Source organism: Vicia villosa, linkage group LG5 (assembly GCF_029867415.1).
Source record: "Vicia villosa cultivar HV-30 ecotype Madison, WI linkage group LG5, Vvil1.0, whole genome shotgun sequence".
Lineage (NCBI taxonomy): Eukaryota > Viridiplantae > Streptophyta > Magnoliopsida > Fabales > Fabaceae > Vicia > Vicia villosa.
In genome coordinates, this window is record NC_081184.1 from 3,441,709 (window position 1) to 3,467,361 (window position 25,653).

The following is a 25,653-nucleotide window of genomic DNA, read 5'->3' on the forward strand; positions in this document are numbered from 1 at the left end:
GTATTTTCGTCTATCAAACAAATCATCCACACTATTTGTTTCCGCTCCATTCTCTGCTGCTCCATGTCACTTCCCTAAAACCCAGAAATCAGATCTAGGGTTTTCATTTTCGATAAGAAGAAGAAGCCGCTAGTTCTTCGCGCTTTCAAAGGTTAGCTTCTACTCTCTTTCTATCTCTCTCTTCAATTCTCACTTATTGAAACTGAAAACCCTAACCCTAACTTGCAGAAAACAAAGAAAATGGGTGAATTGAAAGAAACTGAGGTTTACGAGGAAGAGCTCATCGACTATGAAGAGGAGGATGAAAAGGCTCTTGATTCTGCTAAACCAGCTACTGAAACCGTCAAGAAGTAAGTTTCATTTCTCTCTTATGTAATCCATTTTTTTTTTGTATATATGTAGTAATTTGATATTGTTTATGGGAGTAGTAGTAATAATAATAGTTATTATTTTACTTCAATTGGCATTAACTGGTTCTGTTTAAAGAGTTGTAGATTAATTATGAATGTGATGATAGTGCCCTGAAAATTTAATAGTGAATTTAGTAAAGATTTTGCTTCAATTTGAGTTATTGGGTGAAGATCTGATGATTTATGCCCGGCTTTAGTAGGTTTGATTCCAAATAGTATGGTGAACTTTGAATATTAGCTGTCGGATGTTTATGTGTTGGTCGTGGTTTGTGAATTGCAGTGACTGTATATGTGTTATAACTGCGAAAAAATTTGGGTTCTATGGTGTTTTAACTATTTCTTTATTTTGTTGTTTTGTTTTTGAAGTAATCAGTATACTGGTTTTGGCTAGAGAACTAGTATCTATTATGTATTTTATAATTAAATATAGTTAAAGCATGGTACAATGTGATAATGTATGGTAAGTAGTAAAAACTAATCTTATTTTGGAATTATGACATGACACTACGTGCGATTAAAAAGCACACAATTATTAATAGCGGGAACTAAATTTCCACCTTTAGTTGTATTAGCTTCGAGTGTGTTACCTCTTTCATTTCTTTCATGTGTACCCAGTTCCCATCAGCTTCTTTTCTGCTTAACTCTGGTGATTTCCTGCAAGCTGCGCTCTCCAATTTTGACCATCAAATTTAATTGGTTTCTGTTTTTTATATGTATATGCATACCTATGTTACATATGTTACATATTATAATATATATATATATATATATATATATATATATATATATATATATATCTTGTATTTATAATCTTTGGGGTAGCGATCTCCACTATTTTATTAGATTGGTGTAATCTTCATTATCAAACAATAATAACGTTCAAAAGCCACTTTTTTGAGTTCTCTTCCTCACAGTGTATTTATTTTCTTTTGTGGTGCAGAGGCTACGTTGGGATCCATAGTTCGGGATTTCGAGACTTCCTGTTGAAACCAGAGCTTCTTCGAGCCATTGTAGATTCAGGATTTGAGCATCCTTCAGAAGGCAAGTTTTACTACATGTTGTCATTATACCATTCAGTATAGGCAAAGAGTCTAATGAATTCTACGGCTTCTCATGTTTTGGGCTTTTATTAACTATTACTTTTCTTTTTATTGATGCTAATATTTTCTACTTTCTGTTACCATTCTCAATATGTTTTACACAATGTCAATGATTGAATCTTGCTAATCAATGTGGTTAAAAGAACATCTGACACAGGAACAGAAAAGAACTACATAACATAAAGTCTATCAACTCTGCCAAGTGAAATCCCTGTTTTAAACTCTTAAAATTGTTCATCACATAATTCACTAACTCTTTTCCCCTCTAACATGTGTACAAATTCTCATACAATCTTTAGTTCTCTAGCACCCTATTCTTTGGTCTCTACTAGTCTAGTTCCTTGATCATTGTATGATTTAGTCCTTTAATCACAATTCCTCTAAATTATTGTTATTCCAATGTGTATGAATTTCGCATTTTCACCTGTTAGTTCTCATGTATCTTTTTTTTTTGTTTCATTATTATTATTCACCATCATCTAATCTTTTTTCTTTGAATTAATCAGGTAATCATTACTAGCATACTATGAACACATCTCAAAACTTGGTTGGTAAACCTTTACATTAAAAGGATCTGGCAGATCATATATACTTACTGAGGATTTGTCCACTACAATTTTCTTTGCTTCTTCATTAGTGCAACACGAATGCATCCCTCAAGCAATTTTGGGAATGGATGTCATCTGCCAAGCAAAATCTGGCATGGGAAAGACTGCTGTTTTTGTTCTGTCAACACTTCAGCAAATTGATCCTGTTCCTGGTCAGGTTGCAGCACTTGTTCTTTGCCACACAAGAGAATTAGCTTACCAGGTATGTCATCATTAATTTGGATGCAATATATCTAGAGTGTTTCCAATACAAACTATCACAAACATATGCGTACATGTGCATACTTACAAAATGCTTCATTTGTTTTTTGGATTTGTTTAGATTTGCCACGAAGTGGAGAGGTTCAGCACATATCTTTCAGATATCAAAGTTGCTGTTTTCTATGGTGGTGTTAATATCAAGGTTCACAAAGATTTGCTCAAGAACGAATGTCCCCACATTGTTGTTGGAACACCTGGGAGGATTCTTGCCCTGACTAGAGATAAAGACCTTGGTTTGAAGAATGTGAGGCATTTTATACTTGATGAGTGTGACAAGATGCTGGAATCACTCGGTCTATTTCTTCCTCCTTTTCCCCCTTTAATTTGAGCGTGTTTTGTTGAATTTGCAAATGCAATTTTTAATCTATTTCTGTTTTTTTTTTTTGTTTCTTAATATATCTTCCATTTGGACCTTTGCAGACATGAGAAGAGACGTTCAAGAGATTTTCAAATTGACTCCACATGATAAACAAGTGATGATGTTTTCAGCTACACTCAGCAAAGAGATTCGACCTGTTTGCAAGAAGTTTATGCAAGATGTAATATTCTATTTATGTGATTTTTGGACTGTATATGGGAGGGCAGTTTCATTGTCCCTCTTATTGTTCACACTGCTATATTTTCATTTCAAGTTATTGCGCTTTTAGTTGAATGTCAATCAATTCTTTTGTTTTAAATCATTTTGTTGATTTTATGGTCAGATATCTGTTTTGTTTTGTTTTGACTCTTTATCCTATTTAGTATTAATTTGCAAGGATTCTGTTTTATAGATCAAAAACTGATTTTTTTAATCAAAGTTTATCTTCTCATTCATTATCTTTTTCCTCCAGCCCATGGAAATTTATGTAGATGATGAGGCCAAATTGACTCTTCATGGTCTTGTTCAGGTATGCTTGTGGACTTTGTTTTTTCCTTGTTCTTGTTGATATCTTCTCGTCTATTAATTTTTACTCATTTGTCACCTTTTTCAGCACTACATTAAATTACAAGAGCCAGAGAAGAATCGTAAGCTGAATGACCTTCTTGATGCTCTTGACTTCAACCAAGTTGTTATTTTTGTTAAAAGTGTTAGCAGAGCTGCAGAATTGAACAAGTTGCTTGTTGAGTGTAACTTCCCATCAATATGCATACATTCTGGAATGTCACAGGAAGAAAGGTATTTATTAGGTCTTTTGAAATTGATGGCATATCCCTTGTCTTGTGTATTCTTAATTCTTTAAGCTGATTTAATATTTTCTAACATTGAGACATTTTAAGATGTTTTCCATGCTCATCAGTCAATTAAAATATATTTCTGTTGCTAATCACAATTTTTCTGAATGTTTGTTAGACATCTTGTTATGTTCTTCAAATGTTAATTTTTCTTCTTTTTCATTCTTGGGTATGTTTTATTTGCTGTGGATGTCTGTTAAAGGGGACAGAGTTGCTTATGTTACCATTTTTTGGCATTGGTAAATATGGGGTTATAATCAAAATATTCACTATTCTTGGATCCTATGACGCTAGATAATTTCTTGGGTAGTTTTGTAAGCTGATGTACCTATCATAGTATATGAAATAAAGATTGTGTTTTTTTTTAATATATTGGTGTCATGCACTTGCAGCAATCCCTAAGAAAATTACTATTATAGGACTCTAGATTGAAATCTTATTTGTACTAGAAATGAAATGTAATCAATGTTCCACTTTCCAATTTCAATTAGAAGTCATAATATCACAGGCTTCATAGCATTCTTAGATTCTTTGAACTTTAAAAGTTAATGTTAGTTATAATTCCTCTTGTTAATTGTCCTTACCATGTACTATATAAATATTTGCTCTTGCTGAGTGTGTTACTCATTAAAGCATTCAAAAATTTCTATTATAATTTATTATCAAGTTCACAAGTTGGTATGGGAGAGCTCTATCTTGCTCTCCCTTTTCCTCTTCTGTGCTGTATCACAATGACTTACAGTTTCCAGTCTTATCTGGCCGCTGTCGTATAGTATCAGCCACCATTTGTATAGCTCCGGCCACGTCTGTACCTATGTTGTTAATCTCGGAAAGCGGCGCGGCGCGGTCAACCCCAAAATAGGAGCGGCGCGGAAGCGGGGAGCGATGCGGCCGCTATTTTAGCAACGCGGACACTAAGAAAATATATATTTTAATAGCACTTATATATATATATATATATATATATATATATATATATATATATATATATATATATATATATATATATATATATATATATATATATATATATATATATATATATAAATAATATTGTAATGGTAGATATTGTTTGTAATGCTTCCCTTTTCTCAAACTTATCTCCTACAAAAATCCTTATTTCATTACCCTTACAGATGGTTCAAAAGTTTTAACTGCCGGCTATTGTCAAGTTTCTCCACACTGGTCTGTGAATTGTTTGAAATATTACTGAATTCTTTTCTACCCAATTGGTTGCTCAGTTCCCATTTTAAGAAAAGTTATAATGGTAGAAGTATTATTCTTCCAAATTCAAGTCTTTTATGTCATCCACAGGTATGATTCTTCAATCTAGTTGTCTACTCACTCCATAACAGAACTGCAATGCAGAAAGAAAACATTGCTGTCTTCTTGATACAACCCGTTCTTTGTTACTTCAAGCTAATGCCCCTTTAAAATTTTGGGGAGATGCAAACTGCTGCTGGTTGGTTATATAATCAATCGACCGTAAGCTATATTTTTGTGCTAAATAACCTAACTCTGCATGGCATTTTATTTCTCGATGAACATTTAAGTTTGATACCATTTTTCCTTGTTACCTCGAGTTAATGTGGTGTGTGGCCTTTAAATTTTTGGAGACATGCAATCCTTACTGCTGGTTATTTAATCCATCGAAAGTCATATTTTGTGCTAAATAACCAGATTCCGCATACCATTTTATTTCTTGGTGAATCTACTTGTATACTTTACGTGTTTTTTTTTTGGGGCTTGTTTTGTTCATGATCTTCTGTTATTTCTTAAATTAGCCTAGATTTTTATGTGTGGGTATAAACCGGGTATCCTCTGCGCGCAGCTACAGAGACTAATCCCTTGAGCTTTGTAAGACCATAATAGGCGGCAAACTCTTCCTAAGAGATTTAACACTGCTGCGTGTCCAGGGCTGTATTCAAACCTAGGACCTCTGGTTAAGCTAGAAGAGATTTAACAATGCTCTTGGATTAAATTAGCATAGATTTATTTCCTCTTATTTGTACAACTAACTTAAGTTTTATTTATTATTATTAAGACAGATCTCTTTTTGTTAATTTTTTTGTTTGTATTTGGTGAATGGTTAAGAGAATCCATGTTAGTTGTGACTTTGAAATGAAATAAAATTCTGTGAACACTCGTTTGAAGTTGCAGTAATTGCAGTCTTAATATTTTTCCATAACTAGCTAACATGTCTGTTTCAGATTGAAGCGATACAAGGGCTTCAAAGAGGGGAAGCAAAGGATTCTTGTGGCAACAGATTTAGTAGGAAGGGGGATTGATATAGAACGTGTTAATATAGTCATCAACTATGACATGCCTGATTCCGCTGATACCTATCTTCACAGGGTAAGTACTTTGATCAAATGAATTTTAAGATTTAATGTAACTGTAAACATTGTTTTTGCGTATATATGACCTTTGTTCATTTCTTTATATATGCTTTATCAACATGTGAATTCTAGGTGGGAAGAGCTGGTAGATTTGGTACTAAGGGGCTTGCAATTACCTTTGTGTCTTCTGCTGGTGACTCTGAAGTTCTTAATCAGGTTAGTGAACTTCACTTTCATGGAAATTTAAGATTTAATGTTTACTTCAATTGAGAAAATGGAAAGGGCCCTTTTGACCAACAAAGCTTTGATTAACAAATATCTAAACTCTGATTTCAGGTGCAATCTAGGTTTGAGGTTGATATTAAGGAGCTTCCTGAACAAATTGACACCTCCACATACAGTAAGATGATTTTTCTATTTGCTTAGTACTTAATGACCTAAATTGTTAAGTGGATGCACAAAGTTCACCAGAACTGGAAGTATGATGTTTGGCATATGATAAAGTTTATTAGAACTGCAAGTATGGTTTTGGCATACAATAATTGATCTGAACTGCAACTATGATGTTAGCATATAATACCCAACACTTTTAGACATCAAACTGAAGCAGAAAAGATTGAGTTGATAAATATTTCCTAAGTGTGATGCCTTTATAATGGGATTTATCTTGCTCATAAATCTAATATCTTTTTGTTTACTGCAGTGCCTAATTGATGAAGTTTTGGGACGATTTGGAGGCATAAATGCAAATGATCTATTGCCTACTAGGGATGGATTAGTTAGCTTGTCATCATTTTGAACATTTTAACAATGAATATTTAATGAAAGATATTCTTTCAATCGTAAGGAAGTAAAAGGGATGTTGATTGGCTCCCGAGTTTTGGGATTAGATTGTGCCCATTGTTCAATATGTTGTATGCTCTCTTGCATCTATTTAGACACAATTACAATGTAGTTCATTTGTATTTTTATTGACATTTTCAGTAGTGGCACACTGTTGTTCAAGCTGCCTAATAGTTTAAATTAAAATGACTTATTTGATCAGCTAATTGTTAGTGTGATTTTTGACTCAGTAATGGTAGTTAGTGTGATTTTTGATCAGCTAATTGTTTATTATACTTATTTGATCTAGTTGGGATGGGCAGTGATAACTGATTGGTGCTCCACATATGAGGATTCGGTACTGTACTTGGACTCAACCATCGGTTCATATTAATGAGTTGTACAGAATACGGGGATCATTATATTTCAATTTCATTTATGCTTAACTTCACAATCTCGTTTTGGTGTCTCTTAGTAGTCCGTCTACTCTGATATGGTTTGCTACGAGGCTAATGACTTAAGGATATGCTTTAGGGGTGCATTCATTATATGGTCTTTGGTCTGCTATAAGATGAAGCTAGTGACTTAAGGATATCCTTTAGGTGTGCATTCATTATATGGTCTTTGGTCTGCATTCAGTATTAGTATTTATATCACCCGAAACAACTAAATGAAACTCAAATTAATTGAAATGTAAATATTGAAATTAAATGTGTTGGATTTGGATTACACTTCAACATTCAACCTATATTATCTATTCTTTACTATATTTTCTTGGTCTCACCCGACTCACTTGATTATCGTCATTTACACTCTTTACAACTTAAGACAAGTTTAAGAATTTACAAATATGATTGTTTGGTTGGAGTAAAATTACAATTCCCAATGTATATGATTTATGAAAAATGCTATTTTGACACTAAATTTCAGGTTGGTTAATAGTGTGTAAAATGATGGTTAATTTTGTGTATAAATTGATTAATAAATGACCAGACATGAAAAAGTTTATAACATTTTTTATTAAAAAGTTGATTAAGGATGTGCAAAACTTTATAACATTTTTTATTAAAAAGTTGATTAAGGATGTGCAAAACGATAGTTAATGTTGTATATAAGTTAGTTAACAAACGTGCATACATTAGTAAAAATTACATTCTTTTTTATAAAGTTGATTAATAGTGAAAAAGTTTATAACATTCTTTATTAAAAAAGTTGGTTAAGGATGTGCAAAATTATGGTTAATGTTGTATATAAGTTAGTTAACAAACGTGTGTACATTAGTAAAAGTTAATAACATTCTTTTTTTTATAAAGTTGATTAATGATGTGAAACAAGTTACCATTTAAAAAATGGTTAATGAACATACATGAATAATATATGAAATTAATTAACAGTAAATAAATTTGGTTAACATTGTAAAAAAGTTTGGTCAATATATGGTTAATGAACAATCATAAATATGTGGTGAGAAAAGATATGATAAAATATTCTGGATTATTGAGGCCTCTTTTTTCTAGGAACTAGAGTGCGAAAGCCAAAAAAAAGAAGACAAAATAGCAAATGGAACCAGAATTTGTGGTGATTGTTAAAAGAAAGAAAAATTGACGTGACCTTAATTTAGCATCAATGAATATGACATATACGATATAGTGTAAAAAAATAGTGTGAAAATAGTAAACATCACCGCTGCTAAGATTACCAAATTCTCTAAGAAACAACAAGAATCCTTAATTTCATTCTCGAATGAAGGCGTTGTAGGTATTCTTCCCCACAACAGTGATCTCATGGTCGTCGCATTGTACTATGATAATTGAGATATGAAGTGAGCGTTGGTTGACACTGGTAGTTTAACATGTGTCTTATTTTGGAGCACTTTCCTAAGACTCTGACTCTACCCGAACAACATCATAACATTTCAAGGTTTTTGGGTTGGTTTATCGGGGGAACAAATGTTCAATGTTGTTGAAATACAAATTAATATAAAGTGAACATATTCAGTAAAATTAATATATTAATATATTTTATAATTAAAAGATAATTTAGTGAATCATTATTAGGATCAACTTTTTTTTTTAATTTTAATTTATTTTAAATGATACAATTTTTAATTATATTATTTTTATGATTTGATTTATCATTTAAACTCAAATATTATCAGAGTCTTTCAATTATGACTTGTGACAATGTATAATGGTTGAAATGCTTAAGAATTATAACTTTTGCTCCCACAAGTTAAAGAGTATTTAAAGAGGGAATTTTTAAAGTTCTTTGAGGATGTTGAGTTTGAGGGAGAGATTGAAGATGCATATTCTTAAGGGGAGACTAAAGTTGCATGCTCCTAACATATTCAGGGGGAGCACCCCCGATACGGTTATTTTGTTGCTTGTCTTTTCACTTTTGTTTATTATCATTATTAAGCCTCCTTCGTGGTTGCCTATCTCTGAATCAAGTTCGAATCGATTCGTTTTAGCATGCCTAAATCATTAGTTATATTTGAGTTTGATCACGATACTTTTAGTCAATTGTATGAATCAGTGGAATAATAATCATATGTGTTATTTATTCAAGTTAGGTGGAAATAAAAATCTCAATATTTTGAAAATTATGAAAAATTGAGATTTTGTGTTTGATTCCAATCAAGCACATATCCTAACTTGAATCAAATTGAACAGAGGCAAAATAAAGTTTTTCAAACACTTTGACTCAAATCAAAATTTACACCTGATTCAAATCAGACTTTTTGGGCCATCTCTACTTGATTGGATTCGAATAAGACTTTACATCTGATTCGAATCAGATAGTTTTTGGGCATACATTGATATTTTGGAAGATTTTTTGTGTGATATAAATTAAATAAATGTCACGAAGTTTGTTAAACTTGCAAAATTTGGTCTTTTTGAATATTTTCGTGTGCTATACTACATAAAAGGCATGGAGTTCATTAAACTTGCAAAAACTTGATAATTTGAAAGATTTTTGTGTGCTATACTACATGAAAGCCAAGAAGTTTGATAAACATGCATACATTGGTATTTTGGAAGATTTTTCGTGTGCTATAATAAATAAAAGTCACGAAGTTATTTACACTTGCAAAATTGGGCTTTTTGAAGATTTTCTATGCTATACTACATAAAAGTGACGAAATTTGTTAAAATTGCAAAGTTTTGTAATTTTGAAGATTATCTTGTGCTATATACTACATAAAATTTACGAAATTCGATAAACTTGCAAACTTTGGTATTTTGGAAGATTTTCATGTGCTATACTACATAAAATACACGAAGTACTATAAACTTGCATACATTGGTATTTTGGAAGATTTTCGTGTGCTATAAGACATAAAAGTCACGAAGTTCGTTAAAGTTGCAAAATTTGGTCTTTTTGAAGATTTTCGTGTGCTATACAACATAAAAGTCACTAAGTTCGTTAAACTTGCAAAGTTTGGTATTTTTGATGATTTTCGTGTGCTATATACTACATATAATTCACAAAGTTCGATAAACTTGCAAACATTGGTATTTTGGAAGATTTTAATGTGTTATACTACATAAAACTCACGAAGTTCGTTATATTTGTAAAGTTTGGTTTTTTTGAAGATTTTTCGTGTGCTATACTACATAAAAGTCATAAAGTTCGTTAAACTTGCATACATTGAAATTATTGATGATTTTCGTGTGCTATACTACATAAAAGTCACGAAGTTTAAACTTGCAAACTTTTTAATTTTGCAAGATTTTCGTGTCGTATACTACATAAAATACACAAAGCTCGTTAAACTTGCAATCTTTGGTATTTTGGAAGATTTCCATGTGCTATACTACATAAATACACGAAGTACGATAAACTTGCATACATTGATATTTTGGAAGATTTTTCGTGTGATATAAACTACATAAATGACACAAAGTTTGTTAAACTTGCAAAATTTGGTCTTTTGAAGATTTTCGTGTGCTATACTACATAAAAGACATGAAGTTCGTTAAACTTGCAAAAACTTGATAATTGAAGGATTTTTGCGTGCTATACTACATGAAATCCAAGAAGTTCGATAAACCTGCATACATTGGTATTTTGGAAGATTTTCGTGTGTTATAATAAATAATAGTCACGAAGTTATTTACACTTGCAAAATTGGGGTTTTTGAAGATTTTCTATGCTATACTACATAAAAGTGACGAAGTTTGTTAAAATTGCAAAGTTTGGCATTTTTGAAGATTATCGTGTGATATATACTACATAAAATTTACGAAATTCGATAAAATTGCAAACTTTGATTTTTTGGAAGATTTTCATGTGCTATACTACATAAAATACACGAAGTTCTATAAACTTGCATACATTGGTATTTTGGAAGATTTTCGTGTGCTATACAACATAAAAGTCACGAAGTTCGTTAAAGTTAAAAAATTTGATCTTTTTGAAGATTTTCGTGTGCTATACTACATAAAAGTCACTAAGTTCGTTAAACTTGCAAAGTTTGGTATTTTTGATGATTTTCGTGTGCTATATACTACATAAAACTCACGAAGTACGTTAAATTTGTAAAATTTGGTCTTTTTGAAGATTTTTCGTGTGCTATACTACATAAAAGTCATGAAGTTCGTTAAACTTGCATACATTGGAATTTTTGATGATTTTCGTGTGCTACACTACATAAAAGTCACGAAGTTCCTTAACCTTGCAAACTTTGTAATTTTGCAAGATTTTCGTGTCGTATTCTACATAAAATACACAATGTTCGTTCAACTTGCAATCTTTGGTACTTTGAAAGATTTCAATGTGCTATACTACATAAATACACGAATTACGATAAGCTTGCATACTTTGATATTTTGGAAGATTTTTCGTGTGATATAAACTACATAAATTTCACGAAGTTGGTTAAACTTGCAAAATTTGGTCTTTTCAAAGACTTTCGTGTGCTATAATAAATAAAAGGCATGAAGTTCGTTAAACTTGCAAAAACTTGATAATTTGAAAGATTTTTGTGTGCTATACTACATGAAAGCCAAGAAGTTCGATAAACATGCATACATTGGTATTTTGGAAGATTTTCGTGTGCTATAATAAATAAAATTCACGAAGTTATTTACACTTGCAAAATTGGGTTTTTTGAAGATTTTCTATGCTATACTACATAAAAGTGACGAAGTTTGTTAAAATTACAAAGTTTGGCATTTTTGAAGATTATCGTGTGCTATATACTACATAAAATTCACGAAATTCGATAAACTTGCAAACTTTGATATTTTGGAAGATTTTTATGTACAATACTACATAAAATACACGAAGTTCTATAAACTTGCATACATGGGTATTTTGGAATATTTTCTTGTGCTATACAACATAAAAGTCACGAAGTTCGTTAAAGTTGCAAAATTTGGTCTTTTTGAAGATTTTCGTGTGTTATACTACATAAAAGTCATTAAGTTCGTTAAACTTGCAAAGTTATGTATTTTTGATGATTTTCGTGTGCTATATACTACATAAAATTCACGAAGTTCGATAAACTTGCAAATATTGGTATTTTGGAAGATTTTAATGTGTTATACTACATAAAACTCACGAAGTTCGTTAAATTTGTAAAATTTGGTTTTTTTGAATATTTTTCGTCTGCTATACTACATAAAAGTCATGAAGTTCATTAAACTTGCATACATTGGAATTATTGATGATTTTCGTGTGTTATACTACATAAAAGTCACGAAGTTCGTTAAACTTGCAAAATTTTTAATTTTGCAAGATTTCCGTGTCGTATACTACATAAAATACACAAAGTTTGTTAAACTTGCAATCTATGGTAGTTTGGAAGATTTCCATGTCCTATACTACATAAATACACGAAGTACGATAAACTTGCATACATTGATATTTTAGAAGTTTTTTTGTGTGGTATAAACTACATAAATGTCACGAAGTTTGTTAAACTTGCAAAATTTGGTCTTTTTGAAGATTTTAGTGTGCTATACTACATAAAAGGCATGGAGTTCGTTAAACTTGCAAAAACTTTATAATTTGAAATATTTTTGTGTGCTATACTACATGAAAGCCAAGAAGTTCGATAAACATGCATACATTGGTATTTTGGAAGATTTTTCGTGTGCTATAATAAATAAAAGTCACGAAGTTATTTACACTTGCAAAATTGGGCTTTTTGAAGATTTTCTATACTATACTACATAAAGGTGACGAAGTTTGTTAAAATTGCAAAGTTTGGCATTTTTGAGGATTATCGTGGGCTATATACTACATAAAATTCACGAAATTCGATAACGTTGCATACTTTGATATTTTGGAAGATTTTCATGTGCTATACTACATAAAATACACGAAGTTCTATAAACTTGCATACATTGGTATTTTGGAATATTTCCGTGTGCTATACAACATAAAAGTCACGAAGTTCGTTAAAGTTGCAAAATTTGGTCTTTTTGAAGATTTTCGTATGCTATACTACATAAAAGTCACGAAGTTCTTTAAACTTGCCAAGTTTGGTATTTTTAATGATTTTTCGTGTGCTATATACTACATAAAATTCACGAAGTTCGATAAACTTGCAAACATTGGTATTTTGGAAGATTTTAATGTGTTATACTACTAAAACTCACGAAGTTCGTTAAATTTGTAAAATTTGGTCTTTCTGAAGATTTTTCGTGTGCTATACTACATAAAATTCATGAAGTTCGTTAAACTTGCATACATTGGAATTTTTGATGATTTTCGTGTGCTATACTACATTAAAGTGACGAAGTTCGTTAACCATGCAAACTTTGTAATTTTGCAAGATTTTCGTGTCGTATACTACATAAAATACACAAAGTTCGTTAAACTTGCAATCTTTGGTACTTTGGATGATTTCCATGTGCTATACTACATAAATACACGAAGTTCGATAAACTTGCATACATTGATATTCTGGAAGATTTTTCGTGTGATATAAACTACATAAATGTTACAAAGTTTGTTAAAATTGCAAAGTGTGGCATATTTGAAGATTATCGTGTACATAAAAGTCACGAAATTTGATAAACTTGAAAACTTTGGTATTTTGGAAGATTTTCATGTGCTATACTACATAAAATACACGAAGTTCTATAAACTTGCCTACATTGGTATTTTGGAAGATTTTCGTGTGCTATACAACATAAAAGTCACGAAGTTCGTTAAAGTTACAAAATTTGGTCTTTTTGAAGATTTTCGTGTGCTATACTACATAAAAGTCACGAAGTTCGTTAAACTTTCCAAGTTTGGTATTTATGATGATTTTCGTGTGCTATATACTACATAAAATTCACGAAGTTCGATAAACTTGCAAACATTGGTACTTTGAAAGATTTTAATGTGTTATACTACATAAAACTCACGAAGTTCATTAAATTTTTAAAATTTGGTCTTTTTGAAGATTTTTTGTATGCTATACTATATAAGAGTCATGAAGTTCGTTAAGCTTGCATACATTGGAATTTATGATGATTTTTCGTGTCTTATTACTACATAAAAGTCACGAAGTTCGTTAAACTAGCAAACTTTGTAATTTTGCAAGATTTTCGTGTCGTATACAACATAAAATACACAAAGTTTGTTAAACTTGCAATCTTTGGTATTTTGGAAGATTTCCATGTGCTATACTACATAAATATACGAAGTTCGATTAACTTGCATACATTGATATTCTGGAAGATTTTTCGTGTGATATAAACTAAGTTCGTTAAACTTGCAATCTTTGGTACTTTGGAAGATTTCCATGTGCTGTACTACTGTTGGCTGAAGATTTCGTTTAGAAAGAATGTTCTTTGAAGAGTTAGAATTCGAAGGAAGATGGTTACTGATGACCATTTCTGAGATTAAAGATGGCTACTGATGGCCACGTTTCGAGAATGTTTGTTTGAGTTGGAACGAAGATAGTCAGAATTGGAGCTAATTCGAAGAGGGTTATCTTTGATGACTTGAACATTTTGCGAAATACGTAAGGTACTGAGGCTGAACGTGGTTTCGTGGCATTCTCGGTTCTGATCACGTTGCCACGCGTCGAAAGAGGATTCAGGCGGGAGGATTTGAATTTCGAAGTAGTTTGTGTAACTGCACAAGGACAGATGGCATCCCAGGGATTCTTGTGGGCAACGTGGCATCAGATTAGTGTAGGACCGTTAGGGTCGAAATTAGTATAAATAAGGGTCTTAATGTTAGGATTCGTGTGTTCATTTTGTACAAATCACTCACAAATCGCTCAAGTATCAAGTGTTTAGAGAACGAGTTCGCTGAGAAATGTACGTATGACACCAACACCATTTTAAATACATTTGTATCTTTCTTTATTCAAGTATTTTTTCAAATTCCTTTATCTTTTTCGTTTAACTTTAATTTCGAAGCACTTTATATTTATGCATTTTACATTCTTACACGTTATTTCTCTGCACTTTACATTCCTGCAGTTTACACGCTTTTATTTATGTTTTATTTGTCGAAAGTCATATTAACTTGTATAACCAGTATTGTTTTAAGTGAATGTTCATACGATCACATCACAAACAAGTTTTCTCGAAGTCAGAATAGACAAGCATGAATCGAATCATATCGAAAGACAATTGTTTGACTATGTCCTAAGATCAATCTAGTCGATCCTGCGAGTAACCAAAGTATATTTTATAGTTTGGAGGACTAGCGGTTGTTTACCGGAAATCACCGTAAACAAATTGGCACGCCCAGTGGGACAGTGTCAAACAGATTCTTATTAATTGATTGTTTTGTTTTGTCTAGAAAATATCAAGAACTTGTATGAACCTTAGGAACGGTAAATTAACCAACAGTGCACAACCGATTCCTAAACTAAGGTACAACAAGAAAATGGTCAATGCGGCCAGTGGAGGGGGAGATCAAGATCCCCCACAAGGGTCAGGAACAGTAGCGACAAATTCTATGCATGTTTCGACTTCTACTCAAGAGGCGCAGGCTATACCGGTTTCGACAGGATCTGGACCCATAAGTAGTTCCCAGGCTATACCCAAGAATACTTCAGGGACGACTGGGACTGTTCCAGTATCGAGTTCGACCACCGTGCCTCCACTCACGAGCGCAAGCGAGATACCACATTTCTCGACAAACGCTCCGAGTCAACTATTTACCCCAAGACCATCATCCGCTTTAGACAGTTGGAGACCCAACAACCCATACGGGATGCCACATTCATATATGGTAGGATTAGGAGGAACAGGGCCTACATACACTGCAACTAACCCAACAACGTTTTCGCCTAATGTTGGTTCGATAGGTCGAAGCGCACAAACACCAGTTTTTCTGCCCAAATGCCTCCCTTAACCACCAGCACTCAAGCGGCATTTCGACAGGAAATGGATGAAAGTAACCATGATATGTTAGGAGTCCTTGTTAGAGAATTGGGGTCGATCTTTAATCCGTTAGCAACAAACATTTCCAGGACTAACCAAGAGAATGTGGAAACATATCAAAAAATATCATCACAAATAGGACGAATGGCGGATTTTTTAGGAGTTCCACAAAATAGGTGAAGAAACAACCAATCAATCTATCAGGAAGGGGAACCCGTTCTAGAACCAATTCGAACCGCAGCACCGCCACCTAGGCCAACACCAATCGAACGAAACCAAGTGGTAGATTTAGACACTCAAAATCAAACGACTAACGTTGGCCAACAAGCAGTTGCCCAGCAACAGCCTAATGTAGTTGTAGTAAGAAGAGACGAACATCCTGACGAAGTTGTGCATAGGGTTAGGAGAGACAATTTGGCAACAGAGAACAATCTCACTGCCATGATAGAGAGAATAATGGCTAACAATAGCCATAATACTGGACTTCAACGTCCAAACTACACGTCCCCCATACCCGAATATATTATGCAAACAGAATTACCAAGAGGTACCAAGGTACCCAAATTTACGAAGTTTTCAAGGGACACTAGTGAATCGACGGTGGAACACATAGCCAGATATTTAACGGAAGCAGGGGATCTAGCAGGGAACGGGGATTTGAGAATTAAATGCTTCCCTAGTTTGCTAACGAAAAATGCTTTTGTTTGGTTCACCACCTTACCCCCAAATTCCATAGATGCATGGGCACACTTGGAGAGGTTATTCCACGAACAATTCTTTATGGGTCAAACCAAGATAAGTATGAAAGAATTGGCTAGCATCAAGATGAAGTTCACGGAGTCTATAGATGACTACTTAAATAGGTTACGTTTGTTGAAATCAAGATGTTTCACGGTTGTCCCAGAACATGAATTGGTCGAAATGGCCGCGGGTGGTCTAGATTATTCAATCAGAAAGAAACTAGATACCCAGTACCTGAGGGATATGGCCCAATTGGCAGACAGGGTTCGACAAGTCGAACGACTAAAAGCAGAAAAGGCCAGAGCAAATAAAAGTTACAAGAAGGAGAGGGTAGCATACATTGAAGCTGAAGACGTTGACGGCGAATCTTTCGAAGACTCATACAACCTGGAAGAAGTCGAAATAGATCTTGCTGAATTAAAAAAGGTACCACCTTATTCTTGCAAATTTCTCACCCCTTCTAATGGAAAAAATCCAGTAGAGAATGATAAAAGCGATAGATTTCCTAAGAAAACTTATACATTTGACGTCACTAAATGTGACGAAATATTTGATTTGTTAGTAAAAGATGGCCAGATCATAGTGCCTCCCAATTCCAAAATTCCTCCGTTAGAACAACGGAAGAAGCGAGGCTTTTGCAAATATCACGGGTTTCTAGGCCATAAAACTTCACAATGTTTTCTTTTCAGGGATCTAATTCAGAATGCTATCAAGGATGGACGTCTGAAATTCGCTGACAAAACTAAGAATCATATGAAGGTTGACGCAGACCCTTTGAGTGTGGCTGACACTAACCTGTGTGAACCGCTTGACGTCAACATGGTGGAAGTATCTGAAATTGATGTTGCTGAATCGGAGATAATTTCGACTGGAAAGCAGGCTACTGAGAGCCTAAATGACAATACAGTCTTCAATACTGATGTTGAAGAATCCTTTGATGCTGAGATGACTGAAGATCTAAAAGGAAAAACTAGTGAGGCCACTGAAGACCTCACAGCGAAACTCCAGCAGATACGGATTTCTGAGGCTCCTCCGGCAGTTGTTAACATGGTCAATGTTAGACGGCCTTTATCTGAAATAGAAGAACTAGAAAAGTGGCTGATAAGGGAGAAAGGAAACATTGAAATCTCGCCAAGAGGGGAGAGTCTGAAGGATTATCTCTGGAATTGTCATGAGAAAAATGGTGGAAAAATGCTGATGTGCCCAAGGTGTTCAGTTATGCTGAATCAAAGGGTTCAAGCCAATTTTGAAAGGGCCTTATGAGAAAGAATGGAGCAACCCTGGAGAGGAGGAAACCTATTGCTGAAAGTGTACCCAAGGACTGAAGAAAGCTTAGTAGGATTCTTGGTCAGATGCCACAAAGAAAACACTGAAGTTGCTTTGTGCCCTAGATGTGGAGCAGTCTATGACGAAATACTAGCAAGATCATTCAAAAGGGTGTATTTCTACATGGGTCGAGAAACTCAGGGACTTCGTCCCAACATGTATGTGTTTGATAGTTTGACCCCATCGAAGAGGCCTGACAGCCCACACCCTAGAGCTCGAAGGGTCACATTCAAAGTCCCTGCAGACATACCCAGGGATAGATGGATGCAAGCTGGTGCCAGAACCAACAAATGGCGAAGTTGGGACCAAGGAGGAAGAACTACAATGGCATATAGGAAGCAATTTCACACCTCAAATCGAGAGATGTACAGGTTGGAGAATTACAAAGGCAAAAATCCTATGTCCAGATCCCAATGGAGAAGGCACCAGAGGATGAAAAAGGCCCAAAGGGAATACAAACCAAGGGAGATTGGAGAGTCTAGTAGCAACCAAATCCCAACCCAGGGGGCAAGAACAAGTAAGCCTCCAGTGGAACGCAAGTTGTTCGATTCTGAAAATGAGAAAGAAGAAGAAAGGATGCATTCCAGCCCATGGAAAGAGGACGATAGGATGACAAATGATTTCGACTCAGACGGAGTGTCATCTATAAACCTCAATTGCAATGTTGTGTCAGTGCTCCTTCATGAGTTTAATCAAGAAACAGAAGCCGAAGATTGTGAGGAAGCTGATGCGGAAGAGATGGCAAGACACAAACCTGTGTGTTATTATGTGCTAAATAACGGGGCAGTCGAAGAACATAATGATTTCTTCGAAAGGCCTGATGAAGGTATGAGAAACCATCTAAAACCACTCTACATAAGGGCTAAAATTGAAAACGTTGGCATTAACAAAGTCCTGGTAGACGGAGGGGCAGCAGTGAATCTAATGCCCCAATACATGTTGAAGAGAATTGGTATGTTCGACACTGATATAAGACCACATAACATGGTTTTGTCTAACTATGAAGGCAAGATAGGGCAAACTTTAGGAGTCATTCAAGTGAATTTAACTGTGGGTTCGGTCACAAGGCCAACGATGTTCATGGTGATACCAGCGAAGGCGAATTACAATCTTTTGCTAGGAAGAGAATGGATCCATGGAGTTGCTGCTGTGCCTTCGACAATGCATCAAAGACTAACCATTTGGAGAGAAGATGGCATAGTAGAAAACATTGAAGGAGATCAGAGTTACTACATGGCCGAAGTTAATCATGTCAATAAAACCAGTTTCGACAGGAACTTGGCGAACATAGGACCTTGCCATGCCGCTGAAGACATATACACTTCGAACAAGAATGCTTTATATTATTTGTCTTTACACCCAAATGGATTCCAATGGAATAGAGAGATAATAGACGGTCCAGAAGATACCGCACCAATGGAGCATTTTCCAACAATACGGCCAACAGGCTGGGACGACGAAGTTGATGATGCCTGAATCATCCTTCTTTGAGAAGATTTCGGCTTACATAGCCGAGAACAAAAGAAAGTCGGCTCTCGAAGCTGAATTATCAAACATGATTGTTGATACAATTCCAAGAAAGGAAGAAACGACAGATTCTGGTATGCATTCGATCCCTCAATTCCTTGAAGATACAGTTCAAGCCGAAAAGATGTCAGGTGAAGAGTTGAGTCAAAGGCTGGTGAAGAATAGAAAAACACTTAGAAAGGGGGGGTTTGAATAAGTGTAGCTTTAAAAACTTGACCGATAAAAATAAATTGCACAGTTATTTTTATCCTGGTTCGTTGTTAACTAAACTACTCCAGTCCACCCCCGCAGAGATGATTTACCTCAACTGAGGATTTAATCCACTAATCGCACGGATTACAATGGTTCTCCACTTAGTCAGCAACTAAGTCTTCCAGAGTCTTCTGATCACACACTGATCACTCCAGGAACAACTGCTTAGATACCCTCTAAGACTTTCTAGAGTATTCTGATCCACACGATCACTCTAGTTACAACCTGCTTAGATAACCTCTAAGACTTCCTAGAGTATTCTGATCCACACGATCACTCTAGTTCCTTACAACTTAATGTAATCAATTCTAAGAGTATTACAATTGCTTCTTAAAAGCTATAATCACAAACTGTGATATTTCTCTTAACGTTTAAGCTTAATCTCACTAATATATTACAACAGCAATGTAGTGAGCTTTGATGAAGATGAAGATTCTGAGCTTTGAATAGAACAGTGTTTCAGCAAGTTAATATTCACAGAAATTGTGTTAGTTCGTTAACCTTGCTTCTCATCAGAACTTCATATTTATAGGCGTTGGAGAAGATGACCGTTGAGTGCATTTAATGCTTTGCATGTTCCGTACAGCATCGCATTTAATGTTATACGCTTTTGTCAACTACCTCGAGCCTTGTTCACGCTGTGTCTACTGACGTTGCCTTTAATAGCTTCTAACGTTCCTTTTGTCAGTCAGCGTAGCCTGCCACTTGTACTTCCTTCTGATCTGATGTTTGTGAATACAACGTTTGAATATCATCAGAGTCAAACAGCTTGGTGCAAAGCATCTTCTGATCTTCTGACCTTGAAGTGCTTCTGTGCGTGATACCATCAGAACTTCAGTGCTTCTGATCTCATGTTCTTCTGATGCTTCCATAGACCCATGTTTTGATTCTGCTTCGACCATCTTCTGATGTCTTGCCAGACCATGTTCTGATGTTGCATGCTGAACCCTTTGAGACAAAGCTTCTGAGCGCTGAATTATGCATACTCTTTATATATTTCCTGAAAAGGAAATTGCATTGGATTAGAGTACCATATTATCTTAAGCAAAATTCATATTATTGTTATCATCAAAACTAAGATAATTGATCAGAACAAATCTTGTTCTAACAATCTCCCCCTTTTTGATGATGACAAAAAGATATATAAATGATATGAATTTGCGATCAGAAAGAGCAGTCGGCAAAAGACAAATTACACAGCTATAGCATAAGCATGTGAATATGTCTCCCCCTGAGATTAACAATCTCCCCCTGAGATAAATAATCTCCCCCTGAAATAAATACTCGAAGAACTTTAATAAAAGACTTCCCTGATTATTTCGGTAGAGACGATCACATAAGCTTCTGTCTTCAGAGAATTCATAGCTTCTGACTTCTGCTTCCATTGGACAGCTTCAGAACTTGAATTTCTTTAGATCCCTAGAACACTCATAGCTTCTGATTCCTGCTTCCATTTAGGACAGCTTCAGAACTTGAATTTCTTTGATCATCAGAACATTCACAACTTCTGATTCCTGCTTCCATCTAGGACATCTTCAGAACTTGAATTTCTTTGATCTTCAGAACATTCACAGCTTCTGATTTCTGCTTCCATTTAGGACAGCTTCAGAACTTGAGTTTTCTGGATCTTTAGAACATTCACAGCTTCTGATTTCTGCTTCCCTCGGATAGCTTCAGAGCTTTGAATTTCTACCAACATCACTTCATGCTAGATTTGTATCAGAACATTGTTGAATGTACCAGAGCATCATCAGAGCATCTCTACATCCTGAAATGTTACAGAACAAAAACTAAACGACAAAAGTCAGCATGAACGAGTCAGAACATAAAATGTATATTAGAACACATGATATGTATCAGAGCCATATAGGCTAAAATAATGTATCAGAGCAAATAGAATTTTGTCAGAGCAAATAGACAAATATGGATCAAATTCTATTATCAGTGCTTCTGATTGTGAAGCTTGACAGCACTCAGCTTGCTTCAGTTTCCATGAGCTTATTCTTTTAACAGAATAACGCTTCTTATGGTTTTGCTTCTTGTGTTTGCTTTAAAGATTTTCTTCACTTCTTTATACCTGCAAAACACTTAAACCATATAGAACTTGCAGTTCTTGTTAGTGAAAGCAACTGATTAAATCAAATCATTTATCACATATTTCTCCCCCTTTTTGTCATATCATCAAAAAACAGAAAAGATTCAGAGACAACAAAAAGAAACACACGGAGGAAGAAGATGATTTCATTGAAGTTCAAACATCAGGTACAGAAGTACATGAAGATAAGTAAGATCAGATGCACAAAAACAGATGCAGCAAAAAGAAAGAAACAACACAGACTCAATCTAAGATGGCCCTAGCCTTGACAGGATCTTGGCCAGCATCTCTTAAACCTCATTGTTGTGTCCAACTTGCCTCACCATGAAAGCTCTAAACTCAGCATTGAGTGAGCTTTGCTCATCCTGTCTCTTCTGAATTTCTTCCAGAGTCCTTGCAAGACGAGAAGATTCATCAGAAGAAGCTTCACCGCTTTCAACCACAGGAATAGCAACTTGATCTGTAGCTTCCATGGATAGATCATTTGCAGGGATTTCCTCAACAGGATCTGATTCAGCAACATGATCTTCAACATCTGCTTCTTGCATAGAAGCATCTCCATATTCTGCAGCAGGAATTTCCGAGTCTCCATTCTCAAGTGCCTGAAGAATGGCAGCTAGATTCCTGGGAGCAGAAGGACCTTCAACTTCTGGTGGGTCAACAGCTTCTGGAATGACCAAGCTTGGGTCTTTCTCAGAAGGGTTTTCCCTCAGATAGTTAAAGAGAGTCTTGAAGTCTCCGAGCAGAACAGGATAATCAGGAATAAAGATAACAATATCCCTGCATGGATTTGCTTCCATTTCAGCAGCCAGTCTTAATTGTTCCATCTCATCCAAGAAGGGCTTCTCTTCCAACAGATGTCTTCCTTTGAGACTAGCAAACCAGAAGTCTTCATAATTCCTCAGAATTCCACGAGGCCGTGGGGCAGCAGCTACACAGGCTTCCTGAAGTTCTAAAAACAGAGCATCTGATTCTCTGCGAAAGATCCTCCAGAAGTTCCGCATAGCAACATCATTCAATCCAGAACTTTCAGCAATTCTGAGAGTATCAAAGATACTTCTGAGATTCCTCTTTATTTTTTCAAAAACTACACCAATAGGGTATACAGGGCGGAATTTTATTTGGGTTTTTGAAAAGGCAGGGTTGGAAGTGAAGTACGGATGAGGTTCTCTATCCAACCTATAAGAAGATTCTGCTTCAGTATCAGAATCTAACACTACCACTTCAGCTTCAGGATGAGGCTTGGGAGTGTAGTTGCAATCTCGGAGCAGCTGCTCATGTGATGCAGAGGTTGGAAGAGGAGAATCACAAAGGTTGTTTTGAGAGGTGGAGGGAGTATGTTCAAAGGTGGCATTGGGAGAAGGTTGAGATGGAAAGAGAGTTTGAAGGGGTGGTATATCCAGAACAGGATTGATGGTAGGTGGAGAGGAAGGAATGGTTATAGGAGAAGATAGAGGTGTAAGAACATGGACAAAAACAGGTGATTCTGATGTGGCTTTTTCTGGTTCAGGTGTAGGGACAACCTCTATTGGTGCAACTTCTGAATGAACAGCAGGAGCAGAATCAGGTTCAGAAATGCATATACCTTTGGAACCTCTCAGAAAAGCTTTGGCCACATCCTCAGTCTTCTTTTGCTTCTTACTCTTCGGCTCTTCAATAATCTTTGCTTTGCTGCTAGAGATTTCTTTCCTTCTGACATATGCCAGAACTTCTGATTGATTCTCAGCCTCTTGAGTGACATTTTCTTCATCAGACTCTTGAAGAATCATCTTCCTTTTTCTTGTTTTCTTCTTCTCAACAGCTTCTTTCCCTTTCTTCTCAAACTCATCAGAGACAGACTTAGCAACCTTTGCAATGACCTCTTTAGAAACATCTTGTTTCTTAGAGACAGCAGAAGGATAATCATGCTTTCTTTTAGTCCTTTCTTCCTTCTTCTTATTTATTTTCATTGGAGCACCCTTCTCTTGATTTTTGAGATATTTATTTTCTTCTTGTGATAACAGATACCTAGTTCTGACTACAGGTACCTCACAGTTGAAGAAAGTTTCAAACTCAGCAAGAACAGGTGCTCTTCTGATTCTTGTATCAGCAAGAGGTTGGGGAGTCTTACTGATAGCCTTAATTACTTTCATCTTCTTCAAAGTGAATGCATTCAGACAAGCCCTAGATGTGACAGCAAGGTCTTTCACAATACCTTCAGATTCCAAGCTTTCAACAATCTTTGAATGCACCAAAAGATTTGAAATAATCCTTCCAAAAGGAATGATTGTTCCACCTTTTTCTCTGAAAGCGTTTCTGGAATCCTTTACTGCTTTCCACAAATGGTTGAAGATGATGTAGATCGCATCAACCTTCTTCTTAGTGGCAATGCAATAAAGAATATACCTTTGCTCATTATTGATGAAATCCGAGGCATGTGTTCCTTTCCTATGGTAGAAACACCCAAGAAGGATCTTTGTCCAGATTTTGTAGACATCTCTCAAATCCTTGACGCTTTTTGTTTCCTTGACATTTGGATAGAGAGTGGATAGAACATCTCCCCAATCTGCCCTTTGATCAATCTCAAAAGCCCCTTCAGGGTTTTTCAGATCAAACATCACTCTTAGGATGTTTTCAGTAATAACAACAAACTTTCCATGGACGAAAGAAAGTATTGATTTTGGAGCAACCACAGCATGTGCCCAGAACTCCTTGACAAGATCCGGATAAACTGGGCCAACGAACTCAGCAAACAACGAGGTCCATCCTTGAAAGATGATGTCTTCTTTAAGATGAAATTCATGTTCTTCAAGGTTGTCAAAATCAACAATAAGTTCACATAGAACTTCTAATTTGTCCTTGGGAATAGAGCATGCAACAACAGGAGTAAGTTGCAAAATTTCTTCTTGGAGATGGTGAGGAACAGATGTATCAACATTTTGGGATGAGAAGGCAGCCATGGATGCAGAATGAACAAAAGACGAACAAGAAAAGAAAACTGGGTTTTCGATTAGGGTTTTAGAAAACGGCTAAGAACTTTTCAAACGAGAGAATGCAAGAAGAAAGAGAGACAAGGGAGCGAAAAAGATATATGATATGATTTGAAAAGAATATAAGGAGACAAATATAAAATAGAGAATGAAAAAGAATAAATAAACAAAATGAATAGTTTCAGAATCAAAAGAAATCATTTTCATTAAATGACGAGTGACGTGAGGAGAGAGATCGTGGTAAAAGAAATGATTTAAAGCAGTTACCTAGGTCGGCGTCTTTTCAACTGCACGCTTTGTACACATCATACAGACACGTGTGCATCATCAGATAATGGATGACAGGTGTGAAATATTCAATAGGCTTTACGCCTTCTGATTCCGATCACTGCTTCTGAATTGATCAAGTTTCTCTTCTGGAAACACTCCTTCTGAAGTGTGCTGATGTAAATCTGAATGATCTTCTGATCCATTACTTCTGATATACACAGCTTCTGGAGATTCACTTCTTTGTTCTGCAGCTTCTGATAAGACAAAACTGTATCTGCAGAAATTCTTAAGCTGCTTTGTTTCATCAGAAACAAGTTTATCATCAAACCAGATATTTATTGATTCGTCCACAATCAATGTTTCAATATTGTATATTC

General features: G+C 35.1%; 1 protein-coding gene across 1 annotated transcript; it reads left to right on the forward strand.

The window, feature by feature from the left end:
* On the forward strand, positions 1 to 6,979 carry LOC131601169 (DEAD-box ATP-dependent RNA helicase 15). The gene is made up of 12 exons (XM_058872932.1): positions 1 to 151; positions 229 to 350; positions 1,351 to 1,451; positions 2,148 to 2,320; positions 2,441 to 2,672; positions 2,800 to 2,918; positions 3,210 to 3,266; positions 3,351 to 3,535; positions 5,802 to 5,946; positions 6,063 to 6,146; positions 6,267 to 6,330; positions 6,634 to 6,979. Exons 2-12 carry the CDS (start codon positions 241 to 243, stop codon positions 6,642 to 6,644), a joined length of 1,281 nt encoding a protein of 426 aa, XP_058728915.1. The 5' UTR covers positions 1 to 151; positions 229 to 240; the 3' UTR covers positions 6,645 to 6,979.
* Positions 6,980 to 25,653: the final 18,674 nt, after the last annotated feature.